Source organism: Clupea harengus, chromosome 23, assembly GCF_900700415.2.
Source record: "Clupea harengus chromosome 23, Ch_v2.0.2, whole genome shotgun sequence".
Taxonomy (NCBI): domain Eukaryota; kingdom Metazoa; phylum Chordata; class Actinopteri; order Clupeiformes; family Clupeidae; genus Clupea; species Clupea harengus.
The window spans coordinates 899,531-918,621 of NC_045174.1; the positions used below are offsets into that span (position 1 = coordinate 899,531).

A 19,091-nucleotide genomic window follows, 5' to 3' on the forward strand; every position below is an offset into this window, starting at 1 on the left:
AAACCCAGACTCTGGATCACATGTCACTCAAATCTGTCATGTTCATTTGTCAGGCAATCAGGGTGCCTTCCTCTTGTTTTTTCTGCTGTTGTCCGTCTCAGATGTTGAGTGAGTGTTTCAACAGGGACAAAATATAGAGCTCATAATTTTCCACTCGGAAGAAATCTGGACAGCCTTTGGTTCGCTCGCTCTTGTGAAGTCCAGTGGGAAGGTGTCATTCCAAACACCTTTTTTTTTTTGCTTTGAAGATTTTGACACATCCGATTCATCAGAATTTTACCTCAGTACCGACTCTGACAAAGTCACTCTTTTTCTGTTTCGTTGCAAGACATCACACATTTCATTTCTCACTGTGTGCCTTTATGCCTGGGTTATTGCACATTCTTGTGCAGTATGTTTTGAGTTAGTATCATTTTTAAAAGTAACAAGCTTGCCGTATCTGCTTGTAGAGTGTTTGGTATGTGCCTCAGCCAATTATGTAGATTAAATAGAAAAAACTGTTTCTATATTGGTACATACATTTGATGCTCCTGATGTTTTTTTTCCCTTCAGACAGGAGGGATGAATTGTCCTACTAATTAAAATTCTGTTTTTTTTTTTTTTAGGCTTTAGTCTGGTTTTGGAGATTTTCCTTACTTTCTCAGTCAACCTCCTATTGATGTGCAGAGGAAAAAGTATGACTACAGCATGACTGTTTTTTTCTTTGTTTTTTTTTTCATCTGTATATAAACATATAGCCTATATATGGTCGTGAGTAAAGTGTTAATAAAGAATGTCTTATCTGGAGCAATATTAATGTTTGAGTATCATTACGCATTGTTTACAACAGCAGTGTTTACTTTGGTGCCTCCAGGTCACACCGAAGCCTTTACTATGCGAAACCTAATTATTTTCTCAGACACAATTCACTCAGGGGCATGAATCATCAGGCAATGTCTCCACTAAATCTGGCATTTTCTGTGTTCATAGCCCACGCCTCCTGGCTCCCTAATCAAAGAGCATTGGTGTGGCCCAGATGGTGAAATCCGTCTCACAATAATTTTAATTGTATAATTGTCAGACTTTAATCCAGACTTTACCCAGGGGGTGGTGGTGGTGGTGCTTTGAGCTAAAAACAACAGTATCATCATGTGTGCAGATGACCTATGGGATTGAGCCAGCTCTGACTTCATGCAAGGTGAAGAATCTGGTGGGTGTGTGTAATATGAAAACAGGAGTCCTCTCTCATCTTTCCCATTCTTCCTCTTCACTGTCTTCCATGAAGGGCTTCAGGGGTGTGTGCAGCCTTCAAAGGACACTATTAAGGGCGCCAAGGTAAAGTGCCTTTCAGTCGAGTTCAGTTCCATAGTGGGCATGCTTGGTTATGGCCTTCGTAGTTGGTGAAATCTTGAAGTGCGCTTCGGTGTGTTTACTTTTTTCTGCCCTGAAGTGAAGTATCGCTTTCTGTAAACTTCAGCGATCAGAGAAAGTTAGCCTGCAACCTGCTGAACGTTCCCCTTTGGCAATTTAGTTAAGCAGGTCAATAGCGGGATCCTAAAAGAGCAATCCCAGCTCAAGTGGGCCTACAGGGTAATGTTGAGACCGGTAAATTGTATCAATTGCAGTTCCGCAAAGTCTTAGAATAGAGTTCTTCACTATTCCTGCCTTTTGAAGTCTGGTGTTGTGCGCTTCTGCTGTATTCTGAGCTGTAGTGCTTCGGCATCATTTTAAATATCCAGTGAACCATAAAGAATGTAGAAGAATTATTTTCAGTTTTTTTTTTTTCAGGGAAAAGATTTGACAACTTATTTTATTGAACACGCAAATATATTTTGACCAAGGATACAATATGAAGCAACAAATTATTTAACACTTTAACCAAAATATTAACTATGTTGTACATTTCATCATCTGCATCAGCAGTTACACCTCTCAGCAATAACTGTGAGGTAAAATTAATATTTACATCCATGCCAGTCACTGTATCTAATCTAATACTGTATTGTATGCAAAGACGATGCAGGAAGAAATACCTTGTTAATTTCCTGTTGATTTTTTTTATTTTATTTGCTGCTGTTTAGAGAAGTTGTGGCCCTGCTACCAAGGTCAAAAGAAGAACAAATAAAAATGTCTTCAGTAACCTGCACGTCAAAGCAAACAACACATGAAAATATATTTAATCAGGTACGTTCAGCAATACAAAAATATAACCTTTGGGTACAACTTTTACAATCTATCTGCCATTTAAAACTAAACTAAGAAGCAACCGGAGAGCATCACAAAGCAACAAAACGTTCATTTTTTCTTGAGTCGTGTCTACCACAAACACCAGAATTTACACAGAATTAGTTCGAACCTCGAATCCAAATTCGTTTGAAGATTGCTCTAAGGCCGAGATGGTATAGTGTTGGCAACCTGAGCATGTGTGTGTGTGTCCCTGCGTGAAATGAAAGGAGACCTTTCAGTGGCCTACAGTGGAAGCTGTTTCCAGCCTTTCATTTTGTTTCACAAACTACCAAAGAAAAAAGCTTCCACCGCCTTCAAAAAGAGCAAAGATATTCTGTGGACATCACCCCAGACCAATAATAGAATCGTGAATCATTCATTGTTCACAATGGGTTTTTTTTGCTCTGTGGCATCCAAAATGCCATGTTGACATTTATTCCTCAAGCAAGCGACAGGATTATCCAAATCTTCAATATCTTTTGACACATAATTTGGAACTCCCTTAAGTGTGTTAATCATTACCAGGTTCCAGCAATCCCAACCATTTGGTCTGGGCAAACACCAACCAGTCAAAGAAGTACTCTGGAGTACTCGGCAGCCGAATTGACTCATTTTACAGATGAGCGTTTGCTTTCCGTCATAGTGATCAACAATAAACGTACGTTATTGCCATGCATGCTCCTTGGGAACTGAATGCATGACCTTGGTGTTCTTCACTGAGGAAAACGCAGAATAATTCAGGTTTCCCCATGGTGTACCCAATCTCATTAATACCATGCAGGTGGACCCAATCTCATTAATACAATGCAGGTGTACCCAATCTAATTAATACCAGGCAGTAATGCTTCCTTTTGGAGTTTCAGCAAGGCTAACGTTGCATTCATACATAAATGTCTACACCTCAACGCTTCACAGCGGAGCCAACCACACGCCTGTGATTCATTTAGTATGAGAGATGTTGGCGGGTAGTTCTGAGGTGATGCCAGTGATCTTGACCGCGGGGAAAGCAGAGCAGGTATCGGTGTTGGATGAGGACGAACCCGCGTTGTCGGCCAGGTGCTGCCGGGAGCTGGCCAGGCCTACGCTGTTTCTCTGGGAAGGCCCCCATTTGAGGGGCTTGCTGAAATGCACGCAGTGGTTGGGCCTGTTGCTGGGGCCGCCCTGGTTGTTGGGCTTGCGGAGGCACGCGGAGAGTGTGGAGATGCAGCTCTTCTTGAAGTTCTCGTTCATGAAGGCGTAGACGATCGGGTTGTTGAAGGAGTTGAAGAAGCCAATGGCCTGCACCACCGCAATGATCATGTTAATGGTGACCTCATCGTAGTGTTTCTCCAGGTCATCTAGAGGCAGGATGAAAATGCATGGGTGTTAGCTCTTCATGTTCGCTCTTCCTTCTCCAGCCTTGAATAAGACAGCATTTGTGAGAAAACTGATAATTTTAACTCCTGAATGAGCTACACTGTGTGGACAACTTCTTTACTTGTTTTTTCCTGGCACTACAACAGCAAGGGTGTCCCTCTCTACCTTTAAGAAGCTCTTGAAGACCCAACTCTTCAGAGAGCACCTCCCTTCCTAACTGGCACTTTTACTAGTACTTAACTTGCACTTACAGTAGTTACATTCCTGCACTTTTTTTCTATTTCTTTTGTAAAATAATATTTATTGTTAGACTAGGTCTCTATTGCTCGTAGCTTGATTGTTCTCTCGCTTGTACGTTGCTTTAGATAAAAGCGTCTGCTAAATGACTAAATGTAAATGTAAATGTTCCACTACAATTGCGTTAGTCAGCACCTGGGATTGTAAAAGAAATATTTGTAGTTGGTTATGATATGGGGACATGGGAAGCTTCCCCCTTAGTTAAGGTCAAAGACAATTAAAAGCTTATATGTCTGGAAGAGTAATTGCCATTCCATTCCACCACAATTAATTGCATTTTAATCACATTTTCCCTCTTCTCAATTAAGCGCAAGCCATGACATTGGCAAAGTTACTCTAATTGGCTAACATTAGGTAGCGGTTTGTATCAACAAGCATCAAATCACTAGCTCATCATTCCATCGTGTGTGTGTGTGTGTGTGTATGTATGTGTGTGTCTGTCTCTCTCTCTCTCATTGTGTGTGTGTGTGTGTATGTGTATGTGTGTGTCTGTCTCTCTCTCTCTGCGTGTGTGTGTGTGTGTGTGTGTGTGTGTGTGTGTGTGTGTGTGTTGCTACGTTTGTCACTGTCTGTTCCTGGTCTTAGACTTATTTTTGTAATAGTTATGTGTGTTTTGTTTACCTCCTGGGTTCTGTTGAATGAGCCACAAAGAAATGGACCCGCCAGTAGAAGAACTAACCCATAAGCACCTCAGGCCTAGAGATTACCAACAAAACCAAGCCATGTTTAATACAAATGGAATAAAAATGTATGCTTGCTGAAACTGCTTAAAAGTAAAATCAAGAAACAACCATTGATAGAATAGAAACTGCTGTGGTAAAAATGTGCTTGAGTGTCATTTTGAAATGTAAAAAGGCAGAGAAAAAAGGAACAGAAGTGTACGTTGGGGGTTATTCTGAGTGTGGTTTTGAAATGTGCAAAGCAGAGAAAACAGTTAGGGCAGTTAGGAAAACAGTTAGGGCAGGATGAAGAAATGCCCGTTGGGGAGAGGAAATGTACGTGACAAGAAAGACTTGATGCCACCAAAAGAGAAACATCTTACCTAATATGGAGGAAGATCTGTAGCTTACACTGCTGTAAATGGTATAAAAAGGTAGCGCGCAAGTGGCTCGCTCTCTGACTTTGGTGGAATCTTCTCTGGTGGAGACTCTAGCATCATACAATAGAGCTTAGTTAGGACTGTTAGAAAACCACTGTCAAGTGGACTTTCTCTAGTTAGACACCTGTCTTGAACGGGAAGCACATTTATCTGAGTAGTAAAGAAGTTAGCTGTTGCTTACATTGTTGTACTCATTGTAATATAACTTTGAGAAGCTTTTAAAAACAAAACCTTGGTTTTGAGTTCTTAAATGGTTTGAGTTCTCTCCCCAGTCTGACTGTACCCACCTCCCCTTATACACCAAGTCGAATTCATTAGTCTTCTCCAATCGTCTCTGCCTAATCGACAGAAGATCGAATCGGTAAAGGGAGACTAACGACTGGGCGGAAAGGGTGAGTTGCCTCTCTCTCTCTCTAGAAGGGAGTACGTTTAGGTGATCACCTGGTTGCCCCAGGGGTTCCTTCCTTCTCGTATCTTGACTATAAGACATTACTAAAGGGCTGTTGGTAGACTGTGACTGGGTTCCTTCTCGTATCTTGACTATAAGACATTACTAAAAGGCTGTTGGTAGACTATGACTGGGTTCCTTCTCGTATCTTGACTGTAAGACATTACTAAAAGGCTGTTGGTAGACTATGACTGGGTTCCTTCTCGTATCTTGACTGTAAGACATTACTAAAGGGCTGTTGGTAGACTATGACTGGGTTCCGCCATGAAAAGTCAAATGAGGCGCGTGGCCTAGAACTACGAGGGTTAACTGTGTAAGCACTTGAAACGCTTTAGCACTTGAAAAGCACACGGTAACTTTCGTCAGTGGACACGCCTTAGCGCAATCTCTTCAAATTCCCATGAGCTTTTGTTGTGGGTGGTAGTCATGTGTTTCTCTCCCCTGTGTCGCTGTCTCTGCCTCTCACCTTCTTCTGTTCTCGTTCACTGTCTGCATTGTTCTCACTTGTCCCTTGTTGTGTCCAACCAATTATTTCGTTTCCCTGTGTATTTAAGCCCCCTGTGTTTTCTCAGTTCAGGGTCTGGCGATGTTTGTGTCATGTTCATTCCATATACTCTGGGGGAATTCCAGAAAGTGGGTTTTGTTATAACTCTGAGTTTGTTAACCCTGAGGTGAAAGAAACTCTGGGTTTTTTCCATTCCAGAAAGATAAGTAACTCAAACTTCTTGACTCTATGAACCTAGCCTGCTCGCTGGCAGCTTTTTTGAGTTTCTCCCTATCTCCTCTCCCTCCTGCTGAGGACCTATTGGACATGGGCTGTCCTTTGCGTTTACCCGTCGATGTTGTATTGCCTCACGTTGGGAGAGGATTTTGAGACCCTGAATAGGTGTGCCATCATTCCTTGGTGACTACATAATTGAACAGAACCATTTTTTTAATTGAAATAAAATTGTATTCAATAATATTCCACATTTCCGCATTCAACCTTTCACCCCCCCAACCACAGTGCAAAGACCATGGGCGTTCAAAATAGACACTTGTACTTTTCCGTCTCTGCAGGATGCCTCTTCGAAATGCCACCCAGAGCTAAAACAAACAAACAGGACCCCCATTCAAGATTTTGTATGATCTGATACTGAGGCTAAAAATCCCCACTTTGATCAACAAAGCAAATGCTGTCTGGGCCTCTGAGAATACAGTGGGTCAGTATATGGCATAGGGCTTCACAGTTGCTGACATAGTGGCCAACGATATTCATAAACGTGGACCATGGACACAAAGCCATGGACACAAACAATATGTTTCCAATGTTACACACTCGCATTGCAAAACAAACGCTAATTATCCAGGGAGCAAAGGTTCGATCTCAGCTCATCCAAGAGGCCTGTTTTCATGGAAATGATCTTTTTTTGGATCTTGTTGGCACGGTAACCCCTAACGGTAGTTGAATTGCATTATGTTTGTATTTGTTTCACTTCTATTGTTAAGCCTAATAAGCTGTATGGTCTTTGTGTTTGTGTGTGCAAGCATGCGCGCGCGCGTGTGTGTGTACCTAGCCTGCTCGTTGGCAGCTTTTTGAGTTTCTCCCTATCTCCTCCCTCCTGCTGAGGACCTATTGGACATGGGGTGTCCTTTCCTCGTTACCCGTCGATGTTGAAGCCTTTTGTATTGCCTCACGTTGGGAGAGGATTTTGAGACCCTGAATAGATGTGCCATCATTCCTTGATGACTACATAATTGAACAGAACCATTTTTTAGATTAAAATGTAATTGTATTAAATAATATTCCACCACCTTTCCATCTATAATATTGAAAATGTGGTTAAATGTTAAATGAATAGACAACATTCAAACTCGTTGACTCCCGCAGCAAATGAATGAAAGGATCAGTTCATTTGTGCTGCCCACTGGTTACCTGGTTACCGTAGCTAAAGTTACCTAAAACCTAAAAACAGCACAAACTATTTTTTGTGGAACAAACAAATAGCAATGCAATCATGTTTTAATGACATGGGGGCAGGTTCAAGGAGGTCTGCAGCTGGGTTGCTTTTTCCCCCCCTGAAAATGCTCATATTCACATATAGAACTTTGAACTCCAGTGGGGTGAAGTACCTGTTTTCTTGCCAGTTGCCATTGTGACTCTCAGTATCGGAGATCCATTGATGATGGCTTTTTATAGTCATTGGGCTTGCGTTTAAATCTGACCCCCCCAGTTTGTAAATCCTGTGTTTGTAAGTAAAGATTCTTCTGAGTTTTTAATCTCGTTTAAGTGTTGTGAGTGTCGTGCCATACTGCAGCGTGGTGTGTGTGTGTGTGTGTGTGTGTGTGTGTGTGTGTGTGTGTGTGTGTGTGTGTGTGTGTGTGTGTGTGTGTGTGTGTGCGCGCGCACGTGCTTGTGCCATGAAGTTAGAGAGGAGGCATGGTCAGCAGGTGAAGTCCAGGACTTGCGTCAGCTGCCCTCCCTACACAAGGCCACCTGTTAGCATGCAGAGATAAGAGCCACCCGTTCTCTGGAACGCTCTCAGCATTTAAGCATTCAGCCTTCCACCCCCCAACCACAGTGCAAAGACCATGGGCGTTCAAAACAGACACTTGTGCTTTTCCCTCTTTGCAGGATGCCTCTTTAAAATGACGCCAATATTCTTTAGAGAGCTAAAACAAACGAGGCAAGGTGATTTGAGCCGTACACCGACACAGGAGGCCCATTCAAGATTTCGTATGATCTGATACTGAGGCTAAAAATCCCCGCTTTGATCAACAAAGCAATTGCTGTCTGGGCCTCTGAGAATACAGTTGTCCAGTAGATCACAGTTGCTGACATAGTGGCCAAAGATATTCATACACGCGTATATAAACGTGGACCATGGACACAAAGCCATGGACACAAACAATATGTTTCCAATGTTACACACTCGCATTGCAAAACAAACGCTAATTATCCAGGGAGCAAAGGTTCGATCTCAGCTCTTCCAAGAGGCCTGTTTTCATGGAAATTATCTTTTCTTGGTCCTTGTTGGCACGGTAACCCCTAACAGTAGTGGAATTGTATTGTTTGTATTTTTTCACTCCTATTGTAAAGCCTAATAAGCTGTGTGGTCTTTGTGTTTGTGTGTGTGTGTGTTTGTGTGTGTGTGTGTGTGTGTGTGTGTGTGTGTGTGTGTGTGTGTGTGTGTGTGTGTTGTGTGTGTGTGTGTGTGTGTGTGTGTGTGTGTGTGTGTGTGTGTGTGTGTGTGTGAATGCAAACAAAATGCAAATGTGTGTCAACGTGCGCATGAAAAAGTGACACGGAGAAAGAGAAGCTGGGAAGATTAGAAATGTGGAGATGGGAGAAATGGACTGTGCAGTCAAGTGAAGTGGAGGTGTATATATATGCCTCCTTACAATTTCACTTTGAATGATGAGCTAGGTTTCTCTCCTTTTTCATTCCCATTTTTCTATTTGCAGATAAGTCATTTTTAAATTTAAAACCCTCTTAGATAGAACCTCTGAATGATTTGATTTGATTTCCCCCACGGATCCAAATGTCAGTTGTTATGAGTCAGCATTCAGGAATCTAATGCAAGGTGGGCCCTTCCTGGCTTCCTGCTCAGAGCACCTTTCAGAAGACATTTCAAATAATACTAACATGCTGTCACATGGGAAAGGAAGGTTGACCTTTTACTATTAAAAACTATTACAGAGGTGGTACCCTGCCACAATTATCTCTCTCTCATTAAAGGTATAGAAATGCTGTATATCCAGGGAACTCACAACTTTGACATTTGCGAAGTCTTAGGATGTCCTTTTGAAAGGCTGTTTGAATGGCAGTGATACCAAGATACCAAGATACCTGGTTCTTAGAACATGTTATGTAATGATAGGAACAATGAAAATGGAAGAATTTAAAGTATTTGTTGACAGAGAGGTCAAGCATACACAGGATTCTAGTGGACCAAACTTAGTAACTCTCCAGCTGAACCATAATTGGACCTTTCCAGGAAAGTTGACAGAAAGTGGAGGTTCCCTTTACCCAGAGTTGTTCATTCAAGGGCACATGATCAGAGCATGGTCCAGCTGGCAGGACTGGCTAATAGTTTTCTCACCTTTTAATGGTGAATTAATAGAATGTGAACAAATGTATAATTTACATCGCTACAAAGAGTAGTGTCCACGTGACAGCGTTTAAGTGATGTCTCCAGAATGTCACAGAAAAGGTCAGGCATAATTCTCATCTAGTAATGCCCTTACGCAAGAATGGCTGTGTAATGACACTGTCAAAATTGAATTTCTGGGGTTGAGACTTTTCTTTTGATAGAAAGGAGAAACAAATGAAGAGCGTCATTAGAACTGTAATCCATGGGATGCACGTGCTTTCACCTCAGTGTTGTGGCAGCCAGGCTTTATTTATTTATTTATTTATTTATTTATTTATTGTCCTTCATCACTTCACACCTTGCCTGAGTCCTTCTGAAAGTATCATCCATTCACCCATTAGAAATGGCCATTTTGATAAAGTGATTCTTCGAAAACCTTGAGCCTCTGTCTTCTAAAATCCTCATCCATTCACCCTTCTCGAAAACCTTGAGCCTCTGTCTTCTAAAGAAATCCCCCCCCCCCCCCCCCCCCCTAGTCTGTCTTGAAGCCCATTCGAGTGGCATTACTGAATGAACCAGCAGCCAGACTAGCAGGTCTAAAGCAAGGGTGAGTGGTCCTTTAGGCGCTTTTCACATAGAGTGTGATTGCAGCCCATATCTCATCTCACATCACCCGAGGGCTGTGATTTAAAAAGAAAATAGAAAATTATTTTTATATTTTTCTTCTTCTCTTTAGATTATGTGTCTGAATCAGTCGTATGCATTCCCCACAGGGCTGGCAAGCCATTAGCGAAGGGCGCTAGCTCTGCTGGCCCAGCAAATAGCCATAGTGACCCCCCCCCCCGCTCCGGCTGGTTTGGAAAGATGTGAGCTAAAAGCAGGTCCAATGTTTGTGCCACTGTGCGACCGCCTAATGAGTTTTGTTTTGCCTTCTCCCTAAAGCCGTTGCGTGTGAATTTATGTTCTTGTTTGCTCTTTCTTTTCTTTTTTTTTCACTTTACAAACGATCCCCATTTTACCAAAAACAAAAGCTTTTAAGGATGCCTGGACGCTATTTCTGCCAACATGCTCCATGGGTACCCCTGTCGTGCCAATTCGCAGTAACTCAACATGGACCTAAGCTGCAGGATGTTTTAGAGGCCCTTGAGGTCACTCTGTACCCCCCCCCCCCCCCTTTAACCCTCCTCTGTGTGACCATCATTCCTCCCAGAGTGCTCTGCCACGGGGGCCTTGAGAGTGGGCCTCGGCCCATACCCATCTGGTGCCCTTATCTCCAGTGCCGTCCTTCAGAGCAGGCCTATAAAGGCGGAGCGCCGAGCCATCTACTCGCCGCCGTCTCAGCGCCCCAAAAAGTCATGCTGCCTGCCGTGCTGAAGCTGTGCTGTGGAATTACCTACCCCCACTCCAGAAGCATGGCAGGTAAATACAGACGCCGACGCAAAGTATACAATTAGGGATTCATGTTGTGAGAGTTTGTTTTCGTTTCAGGTCTGTGTAAATCTGCAAAAGATGTGTTTTTCATGTACCAATTGAGTGCAGAGGGTGTGTGTAGGTTAGCTTTCCTGCATGTAAAGCTAGACGTGTGAGGCTTGAACATGTTTGCTATGTTTTAAAACAACTGCATCAACATGGCATAGTTTTCTTCAAACAATCATGGACATAAGGGACTTTTAATGAGGCATCTATTTATGGCTTTCCATTTGTTTGGAGCACATGAGAGGAATGAAATGAAAGAGAACAGATATTGATATTGTTGTTGATAATTACTCTTGGTCGCAGGATTGCAGCGCACTGCCATCGCAGTGATTGGAGCTGGCACCCCTGCGGACCTGCAGAGGGGCGGCCAAGCCGGCCTTCCTCGTTGGTGGCCACGTGGCATGTCATCGCCATGGCAGCCGGCAGGCAGCGGTGAGTGTTGTGCCCACACCTTCCCATTATCCAATTCCTCTCCTGTCAGGGTGTTCCATTTCTGACCTGTCCACACTTGTTCTGCAGAGGCGTGCCACAGTGGAGAGAGACGCAGGAGCCTGAAGGAGGAGGAGGTGAAGGAGGAGGAGGTGACGGAGGAGGAGGTGAAGGAGGAGGAGGTGACGGAGGAGGAGGGGACGCTGGTGCAGCAAGGCCAGGAGGCGCTGAAAAAGGCACTGGCCATCCTGGAGGACAAAAAAGGGTGGAACACAGAGATCTCTGAGGTGAATGATGTCAATAACAACAACAACATAATATCACAATCATGAACGAAAACAACAATATCAATTTCATGATGATCGATCACGCTCCCTTATCTCAACTGGTGGAGCACATGTGCCAACACCAAGGCCGCGTGTAGTGATGAAAAAAATGTGCCTGGATTAAAATGAGTCACTTTGAACAAAAGCATCTGTCTTTGTGATCTGTCGCTCTGCAGGAGAATGGAGTCATCGTTTACAGCAAGGTGTTGCCCGGGGCTAAGAAGGTGTTCCGTCTGGAGGCTGAGCTGGAGGCCAGTCCCGAGAAGCTGCACGACATCCTGTTTGTCAAAGTGGAGGAAATGAACGTGTGGAACCCCAATGTCGGCCGCATCAAAGTGAGGAAGCATGATTGACGATGCGCCTGATGCTTCGCACGTGTGTGGCAGGCAGGAAATAATGACCCCAACTCTGATAAAATCTGACTGAAAGCTAGGGGTCACTTTAGTAATTTGTGTTTACTTCTTTACAGCATGATGCACTGGCTCCTTTCGAATTGATCCAGTTTGAATTGAATTGAGTCCCCTGATGATCGTGTGTAAATATGTTCTCCGGTCCCCAGATCCTGAGACGCATCAATGCGGAAACCATGGTGACGCACGAGGTGTCCGCAGAGACAGCGGGCAATCTGATTGGCCAGAGGGACTTCTTGAGCATTAGGCACTGCAGCCGAGAGGACTCGCGTATATATCTGGCCGGAACAGCTACTCATCTGGATACACTACCTCCTCAGAGCGGCTTTGTCAGGTGAGATTGCTTTAATGCCCAGACCTTCCAGAAACGTATTTCATGAGCCATTTGATCAGTAAGGTTTGTTTTCTTCCATTGACCTAAAGCCAAGGGATTATGAGACAAGAATAAAAGCAATGCATACAACACAACACAAGTTCAGGATGTGTGCCATCCACTGAAACCGTAGCCGTGTTTGGGGTCCCAAAAAAAGTCTAAAGATAAAACTGTTAATAACTATGTATTAACCATATTATTATCAGAAAAGTATAATTGTTATAAAAGTATAACATTATTAATGATTAATTCCCCCATTCTGTTGATTTTATTGGTGTTCCTGAAATACATATTACAACTAATTTGTCTACAGTGCTGAAACGTGAAGATGGTTTGCCAAGCCTTTAGAGTTCAGAAATACAGTCACCACCATTGTCACAATTACAAAAGATACTTACAAATAATTTAATTTGTCTAACGTTCAAAATAAATACATTAAAAACTGAAATATACTACTTGCATAAGTATTCAAATCCCTGTGGTTTTGAGTTCCAGATTATAAGGCAGGTGACAAATTGATCATAATTAGGTACTACCTAAGTGGATAAAGTAGAGATCTCTTCTGGATATAAAAATCACTCTGTCTAAGGGTCATTAGCCAGTTTGTGAAATAACCGAGGGAATGAAGACTTAATGAGACAAGGTGATTCAAATGCTCAAGTGATGAAAGGATTCCAAGAAAAAGTGTTTTACCGTCCAAATGGATCCATTTGAGTAAAGTTAAACGTGCACTTCACGCAGAGGCTCTGGCTTAGGGGCCCCTGAGCTCATGGGCCCCTGGGCGGCAATCCATCCCTGCCCCCAAACCAAGCATCTGAGGAAGGTATTAACTAGTGAGGGAGTCCACCACAGACCCAACGAATCTCTACTGGAGGGTAGCAAAAAAAAAAAAATTGTTTTAGAGGATCCACATTGAAGCAGGTATGGAGGTTGCCTAAGATATGGGAGCAGGTTTTTGTGGTGATATGAGACCAAAATAGAGCTTTTTGGCCAATGTGGTGTAAATCTAACACTTCCAATACCACTTCATCCACATGATCCACAGCAAGATGAAAATAGAGATGTAAACTAAATTAAGGGATGACAAAAATTTGATATGGTTGCACAGATACAGCTGGTAAGTCAACTGGCTCATCATACCCCACTCTCCCCTGTAGTTTTATCAAACAGAGAGCATGCCTTATGATAAAAAGGAACAAGACGCACCGCATTGCGATGTGTAATATGACCGCTGAAAGAAGTGAGAGAATAAACAAGAATTAAGTGAAACAAGATGTTTTGGAGAGGAGAGAGGTGAAGACAGGAGTGTTATTGTGAATGATTTTGGTTGTGGGAACAACAGAAAAGTTAGTTGTATATTTTAGTTTTGATTAACAATTTTAGAAAACTGTTGTTGTGGCGTCTTTGAACTGACACGGTGTGAAGTAGATAAAGAGGACTGGTTGTGATGAGGATGTCTTATGGAGAATGTGTTTATGGATTCGCATATGTAGGTTAAGAAAATGTGTTGGTCAGTGAAGTTACAGTCCAGAGCAATGTGGTTGTAGCAGCAGGGGCGGTTTCGTTGGTTTTGCTATTTGAAACATGAGATAAACACTAAACAGACTTTAGTTTAAGGCACATTGTTCCTTAAACATATGGAAATGTGTCGGTTGCAGCACCCCCTATGGGCAAACTGTGTTGTGCAGCCAAAGAATGTAGCCTAATATAAGCATACCACATTTCAAAACTTGAGCTGAATCCATTCTTGGAGTGGATGATGAATAATGCAAGTAAAAAAGGTGCATGTGTCTTTGCAACCAAGAGGAACATGTAATATCATGAGCTTGAGAGGTCAGAACGAAGAATTGACTTTGAATTGAATTGTAAACAGGGCTGAAGATGGGCCGACCTGCATCATCCTGCAGGCCGCGGACAGTGACACAGGCAGGAGCCGTTTGACGTGGCTGCTCAACATGGATGTGAAGGTAAAAAAAACCCTGTCCTCCCGTTGGCATGACTACCCATGTCATTTCTGCTATTTATTTTCTGCTATTTATTTTACAGCCCCCAAGAAGCACAGGCAGCCAAATAATCCCTTTCATGATCGCCAGTTACTTCATTCTCAAACACGTCTATTCACACATGCATAATGATTTCTGCAGCATGCTCTGGAATATGTGTGGCTCCAGCACATGGTGGTCGCTGTAAATCCCAAACAGCGTCGAGTAAACCATGTTTGCAGGAATTAGAGCTCCATTAACAAGGCCCATTTTCCTGGATGCATCCAGTTTAGTGGTCACAGATGAGAAATAGATTAGGAAACCCTGTGGACTGCGGAGTACACTGCTGTTAATCTTACATCTGTGCGTCTGCCCCTCGTTTGGATTACAGTTGACAAGGACAGTGAAATAGATACATTGCGAGGGAACACTGATAAAGTGTGTGTGTGTGTGTGTGTGTGTGTGTGTGTGTGTGTGTGGGGGGGGTTGTAGTGTGTGTTTCGGTGAGATAAAAGCATCTGTTATTTGAATACCAAAATGGAAATGCATCTGAGGGTTGCGTAAACTGTGCACAGATCCAATAGAAACTAAATTCACCACCTTTCAGAGAAATGTCATTTTAAAACACAGCAGGATACAAGATGGTCTGCCATGAACCATAAGGTTTAACCATAATAATAACCCAAATGACTGCAACCACCCGTGCTAAAATATCTGACGCCTTAGAATCATTTTCTGTGCGCCAAAAATCACAGGTGGAGATTTCAGTGGTTTGTTTCCTTTGTTTCTGGCATGGTCCATCATTTGTTGGTGTCTCTTAGAGGCATGAGGCAACACACCATGTCAGCCCTCCCGTGCCTTGCAGGCCTCTCCACGTTATTCTGAGACACTCTTCTGTTCACTTTCTCGCAGGGCTGGCTGCCAAAGTCCATTGTCAATCAAGCGTTGCCACGGGCACAGGTAGATTTCACCAGACACCTGCGCCGGCGTCTGGCCGAGGCATCTGCTCCGCGGTGGGGGGTTCGTCGGCGAAGTGGCAACCCGGGGCTGGGAGACGAGGGGTGCTTTGGAGCGGCTGACAGAATCGGAGCAGCGATGTAGCATTCCACTCCCAGGAGGACCCCTTCGCCACATCTCAGCTGCTACCTGAAACCACAGGCGGGGGACGCCGCACTTCCCTGGGATGCCACACTGTGAAGTGGCACCTGTCAAGATTGACTTCCTAATGCCAGCCACCTGTGGGGGGGACCCAGCCTTGCGCTGTCAACGCCTGTAGGTATACACTTGGTAGAGCTCCCAAACAACCTGAAAACACAAACCTCGTCGTTGAGCTGGTTTTCATCTGGGTAGTGAGTTTCAGAGCCTGTCTGCCTGACCAGATGTTTGTGTATGGACTGGAGTGAGCCGGTCTGTGTACTGAACAATAACAAGGACCCAGCACTCAATTTGAGATCACAGTGAATCTAGCTCCCCCTTACTGATACAGGTTTGTGCTCCAAGTGTGTGCTCCAATGCCCTATTCAGCTATGCAACACACTTATATATATATATATATAACACTTGAAAAAAAGCTGCCTCTCGAGCCCAATCTGGGGACAGAGATACAATATTTAATAAAAATAAATAAAAATAAAAAGGAGTCTGTTCTCATTTATTCTTTCATTTCCAGCGTTATCCAGACAAATAGAACATGTGAGCCTACAGTTTAAGTTCATAAACATAACTTTAATCTTTTTTTTTCAACATTTATCATGGTTTTGAAAACATTTGCATGTTAAATTCACTTGTGCCAGGACTGAAAATGCACGGCTGTGTCTGAGCCTTCTTACACAGGAACAACTTTAAAAAAAAAAAACGTTTTCACAGAATGCTAGTGCATGTTTTGAAGTGTTGGAATTACCGTGACAAAAGATCATTCTCAACTTGCCAAGGAACGGACACAACATCTCAATCAGAAGCCTAATAGCTATCAATATACACAAAGCCTCACACACAAAACTCTCATCGTCAAGTTCAACTCAGTTCAACAATGCCCTCTGTAAAAGATACCTCACACAACGCCTGTGTGCAAGTCTCTCTTTAGTAAACTGTCGCTACAAATACAACACGATTTTTGAACTTCATATATATATATATTTTTGCAGGTTTTCGTAAGGCGTGCAGCTTTCAGTTAGCACAACATTAGCACTCGTTCACAGCATGTGCCGCTGAGTCCCCAGACAGTATGCGGGAGTTGGTGAGATGACATTGACTGGCCAGTGTTTCACTATGAGCCATCTCCATGAGAGCATCCTTGCATAGACTGAGTATGCCTGTAATGAGGGATGTGGAGCATAATTAAAAGTGTTTCAAATCACAAATTGCAAGAGCATCGTAAATTCAACGAAAGGGGGCGAATACTGATAATATTGATTCATTAAGGACCGGCGTGACTCGGACCCTAATGAGAACTACGTCTGTATTAAGTCCGAGAACACGAGATGGAGTGGAACATTGAGAACCAGACATTCTGCAGCTCCTGGCTTCACAAACAGTTATGTCTGCATTTGGAGTTTGAAATCTTTTCTTTTTAGTTCTCAACATGAATTTTTTTTTTTTTAGCATGTATCTTCCTACCTTTAAAAAACAAATAAATATTAACACTTAAAGCTCTCATGTATATATACAAGAACTATACAATACACATAGATGGTTAAACTGCACGAAGAGGGATGAAATAATGCCACAGTTAACGCCATGACACTGGGAGTGAGCACATTCCACAACACTTCTCAGCGTCTTCTGTATTTCCCGTTTGCAAATATACTTTACATTACACAGCTGGATGTTAATTTCATATCCACTACTTGAAATTTACACTATATACAATATTTGCTTGAAAAATATATCAGTTTAAAAAAATATCAGATTTTTTTTCTTTTTCTTTTTTTTCTGTTTTCATTTAAAGCATATGTGAGTTCCACAAAAGCAATGTGCATGCACTTGTAACATAGTGTGTGCTTATTGGGTGCGCACACACACACACACACACACACAAATAGATACACACAATGGGATTGTGAGGACTTAGGGCTTTGTGAGGACCATCTCACTGAAGAGAGTGGATAGCTTGTCACACTTAAACAGCACCAAAGAGAGATGACGCACATGGGCAGTGGTTCCCCAACACACATGGGTCTGGGGGTCACCAACATGTTCACAAAGTAAAGCAAAATTAGTAGTTCTGAAGCACTTAGGAAGGTACCAGTTGAACAGGCGGACAACAACACACGGAAGCATGGAAGCGGTCATGATGCAGTCGCTGCACTTTGTTTTTTTTTTGTTGTTTTTTGTTGTTTCTTTTTTTTTAATGTCAAGAGTTGTTTTAGTTTTACAGCACCATTTTCAAATCTTTTTTCTTCCTGTCTACTTCCATGTATTTTTTGTTGTTGCAGAAAGGCAGGTCAATGCTGTGCAGATGCATAGAGATTTCCCTGCTGTGGTTTAGGGTGCAGGTGTGTGTGTGTGTGTGTGGTGTGTGTGTGGTGTGTGTGTGTATGTATGAAAGGTGTATTTGAATATTGACATCGAATATTGATCTCTGAGTGGTTGTGAGTATGAGTGTGTGTGTGTGTGTGTGTGTGTGTGTGTGTGTGTGTATGCGTGTGTGTGTATGCGTGTGTATAGGAACTGAGGTAACCATTACGGGTCTATGTCCACTGGTACAAATGAGATGACCAGTAAGTGTGTTCACCGGGAACCAAGGAGAAACTGTGAGCCGACGAACAAACAAACAAACAAACAAAACAAATCAAATCAAACAAACAACAAAACAAACAATGACTATTGAAAGAAGCAGCTGCTCAGGTCTCCACTGGCAAGGTCCTTTGGGTCAGGGGCCTCTCCGATCCCACACTGTCTCTTCTTGACCTCCCGCTGGCCTCCTGGGTGCCTAAAGTGCTGTTGCCATCCTCTCCACTGGGATGGGGGGTGGACTGGATTTGGAGTCCACTGGGGTCCAGAGGTAGAGGGGGCCCAGAGCTGGGGCCATGGGCCTGGGCTTGGGCCTTGCTTTGACTGGTGGGGAGCTCCAGGGGAGAGGGAGGAGGAGTAACGTCTTCACTGGGGGCGACGGATGCCATCTGTGGGCTGGGAGGTGGCGGGGTCTGGCCTTGTACCGTGGCACGCGGTCTCCTCGCAGTGGCCTTGGTGGTCCGCGCCGGGGCCGCCGTGGAGCTGAAGACCAGGGCGGTGGTGGCGTCCGGGGTGGGGACAATGGTGCTGGAATGGGTGGGGGCGCTCGTGGCGTGCCGTGGATCCGGGATGGCGGTGTCCAGGTTGGGCGCTGCAGTGGTGGTGTCGGCAGCGCCGTTCACCTTCTTGCTGCAGGACTCGCAGCACAGCTTGTTGTAGCCGGGGATGGAGCAGTAGCGTGCTAGCACTTCCATCTGGCAGAATATGGACTTGTCGCCCAAGCACGGTTCGTCTGCACAGAGGGGCCAGGATGACAATTACGAGGGTAAACAAAGACAGAGCCTCTCTACTCTAACCCCTACCCCACCCACACACTGCCCACTCCACCCCAGTCAATCCCATCAGATTCATCACAGTCTTGTATTCCGGCCTAGTGAAGCATGA

General features: G+C 43.6%; 2 protein-coding genes across 3 annotated transcripts in view; one reads left to right on the forward strand and one right to left on the reverse strand.

Annotated features, from left to right (window-relative positions):
* The first annotated feature begins 4,978 nt into the window (after positions 1 to 4,978).
* On the forward strand, positions 4,979 to 16,110 carry star2 (steroidogenic acute regulatory protein 2). The gene is made up of 9 exons (XM_031560809.1): positions 4,979 to 5,349; positions 10,689 to 10,897; positions 11,258 to 11,386; positions 11,474 to 11,520; positions 11,551 to 11,670; positions 11,886 to 12,044; positions 12,269 to 12,453; positions 14,366 to 14,459; positions 15,387 to 16,110. The coding sequence occupies exons 2-9, from the start codon at positions 10,834 to 10,836 to the stop codon at positions 15,573 to 15,575; spliced, it is 987 nt and encodes a 328-aa protein (XP_031416669.1). The 5' UTR covers positions 4,979 to 5,349; positions 10,689 to 10,833; the 3' UTR covers positions 15,576 to 16,110.
* Positions 16,111 to 16,178: 68 nt separating this feature from the next.
* The window catches only part of LOC105903350 (A disintegrin and metalloproteinase with thrombospondin motifs 3), a 66,517-nt gene continuing 63,604 nt past the window's right edge, over positions 16,179 to 19,091 (reverse strand). For both annotated transcript variants that reach the window (XM_031560805.2, XM_031560804.2), the window contains exon 22: positions 16,179 to 18,939. In XM_031560805.2, the coding sequence (XP_031416665.1) occupies positions 18,317 to 18,939 (623 nt within the window). In that variant the 3' untranslated portion in view covers positions 16,179 to 18,316. The remainder of the gene's footprint in view (positions 18,940 to 19,091) is intronic.

Excerpts from the sequence above, each read along its gene's own strand:
- star2 (XM_031560809.1), top strand. The coding sequence starts at position 10,834 with ATGCTGCCTGCCGTGCTGAAGCTGTGCTGTGGAATTACCTACCCCCAC. Across the intron at positions 12,045-12,268 it reads CCAATGTCGGCCGCATCAAA|ATCCTGAGACGCATCAATGC; the intron begins GTGAGGAAGCAT and ends TCCGGTCCCCAG. Across the intron at positions 14,460-15,386 it reads TGCTCAACATGGATGTGAAG|GGCTGGCTGCCAAAGTCCAT; the intron begins GTAAAAAAAACC and ends ACTTTCTCGCAG.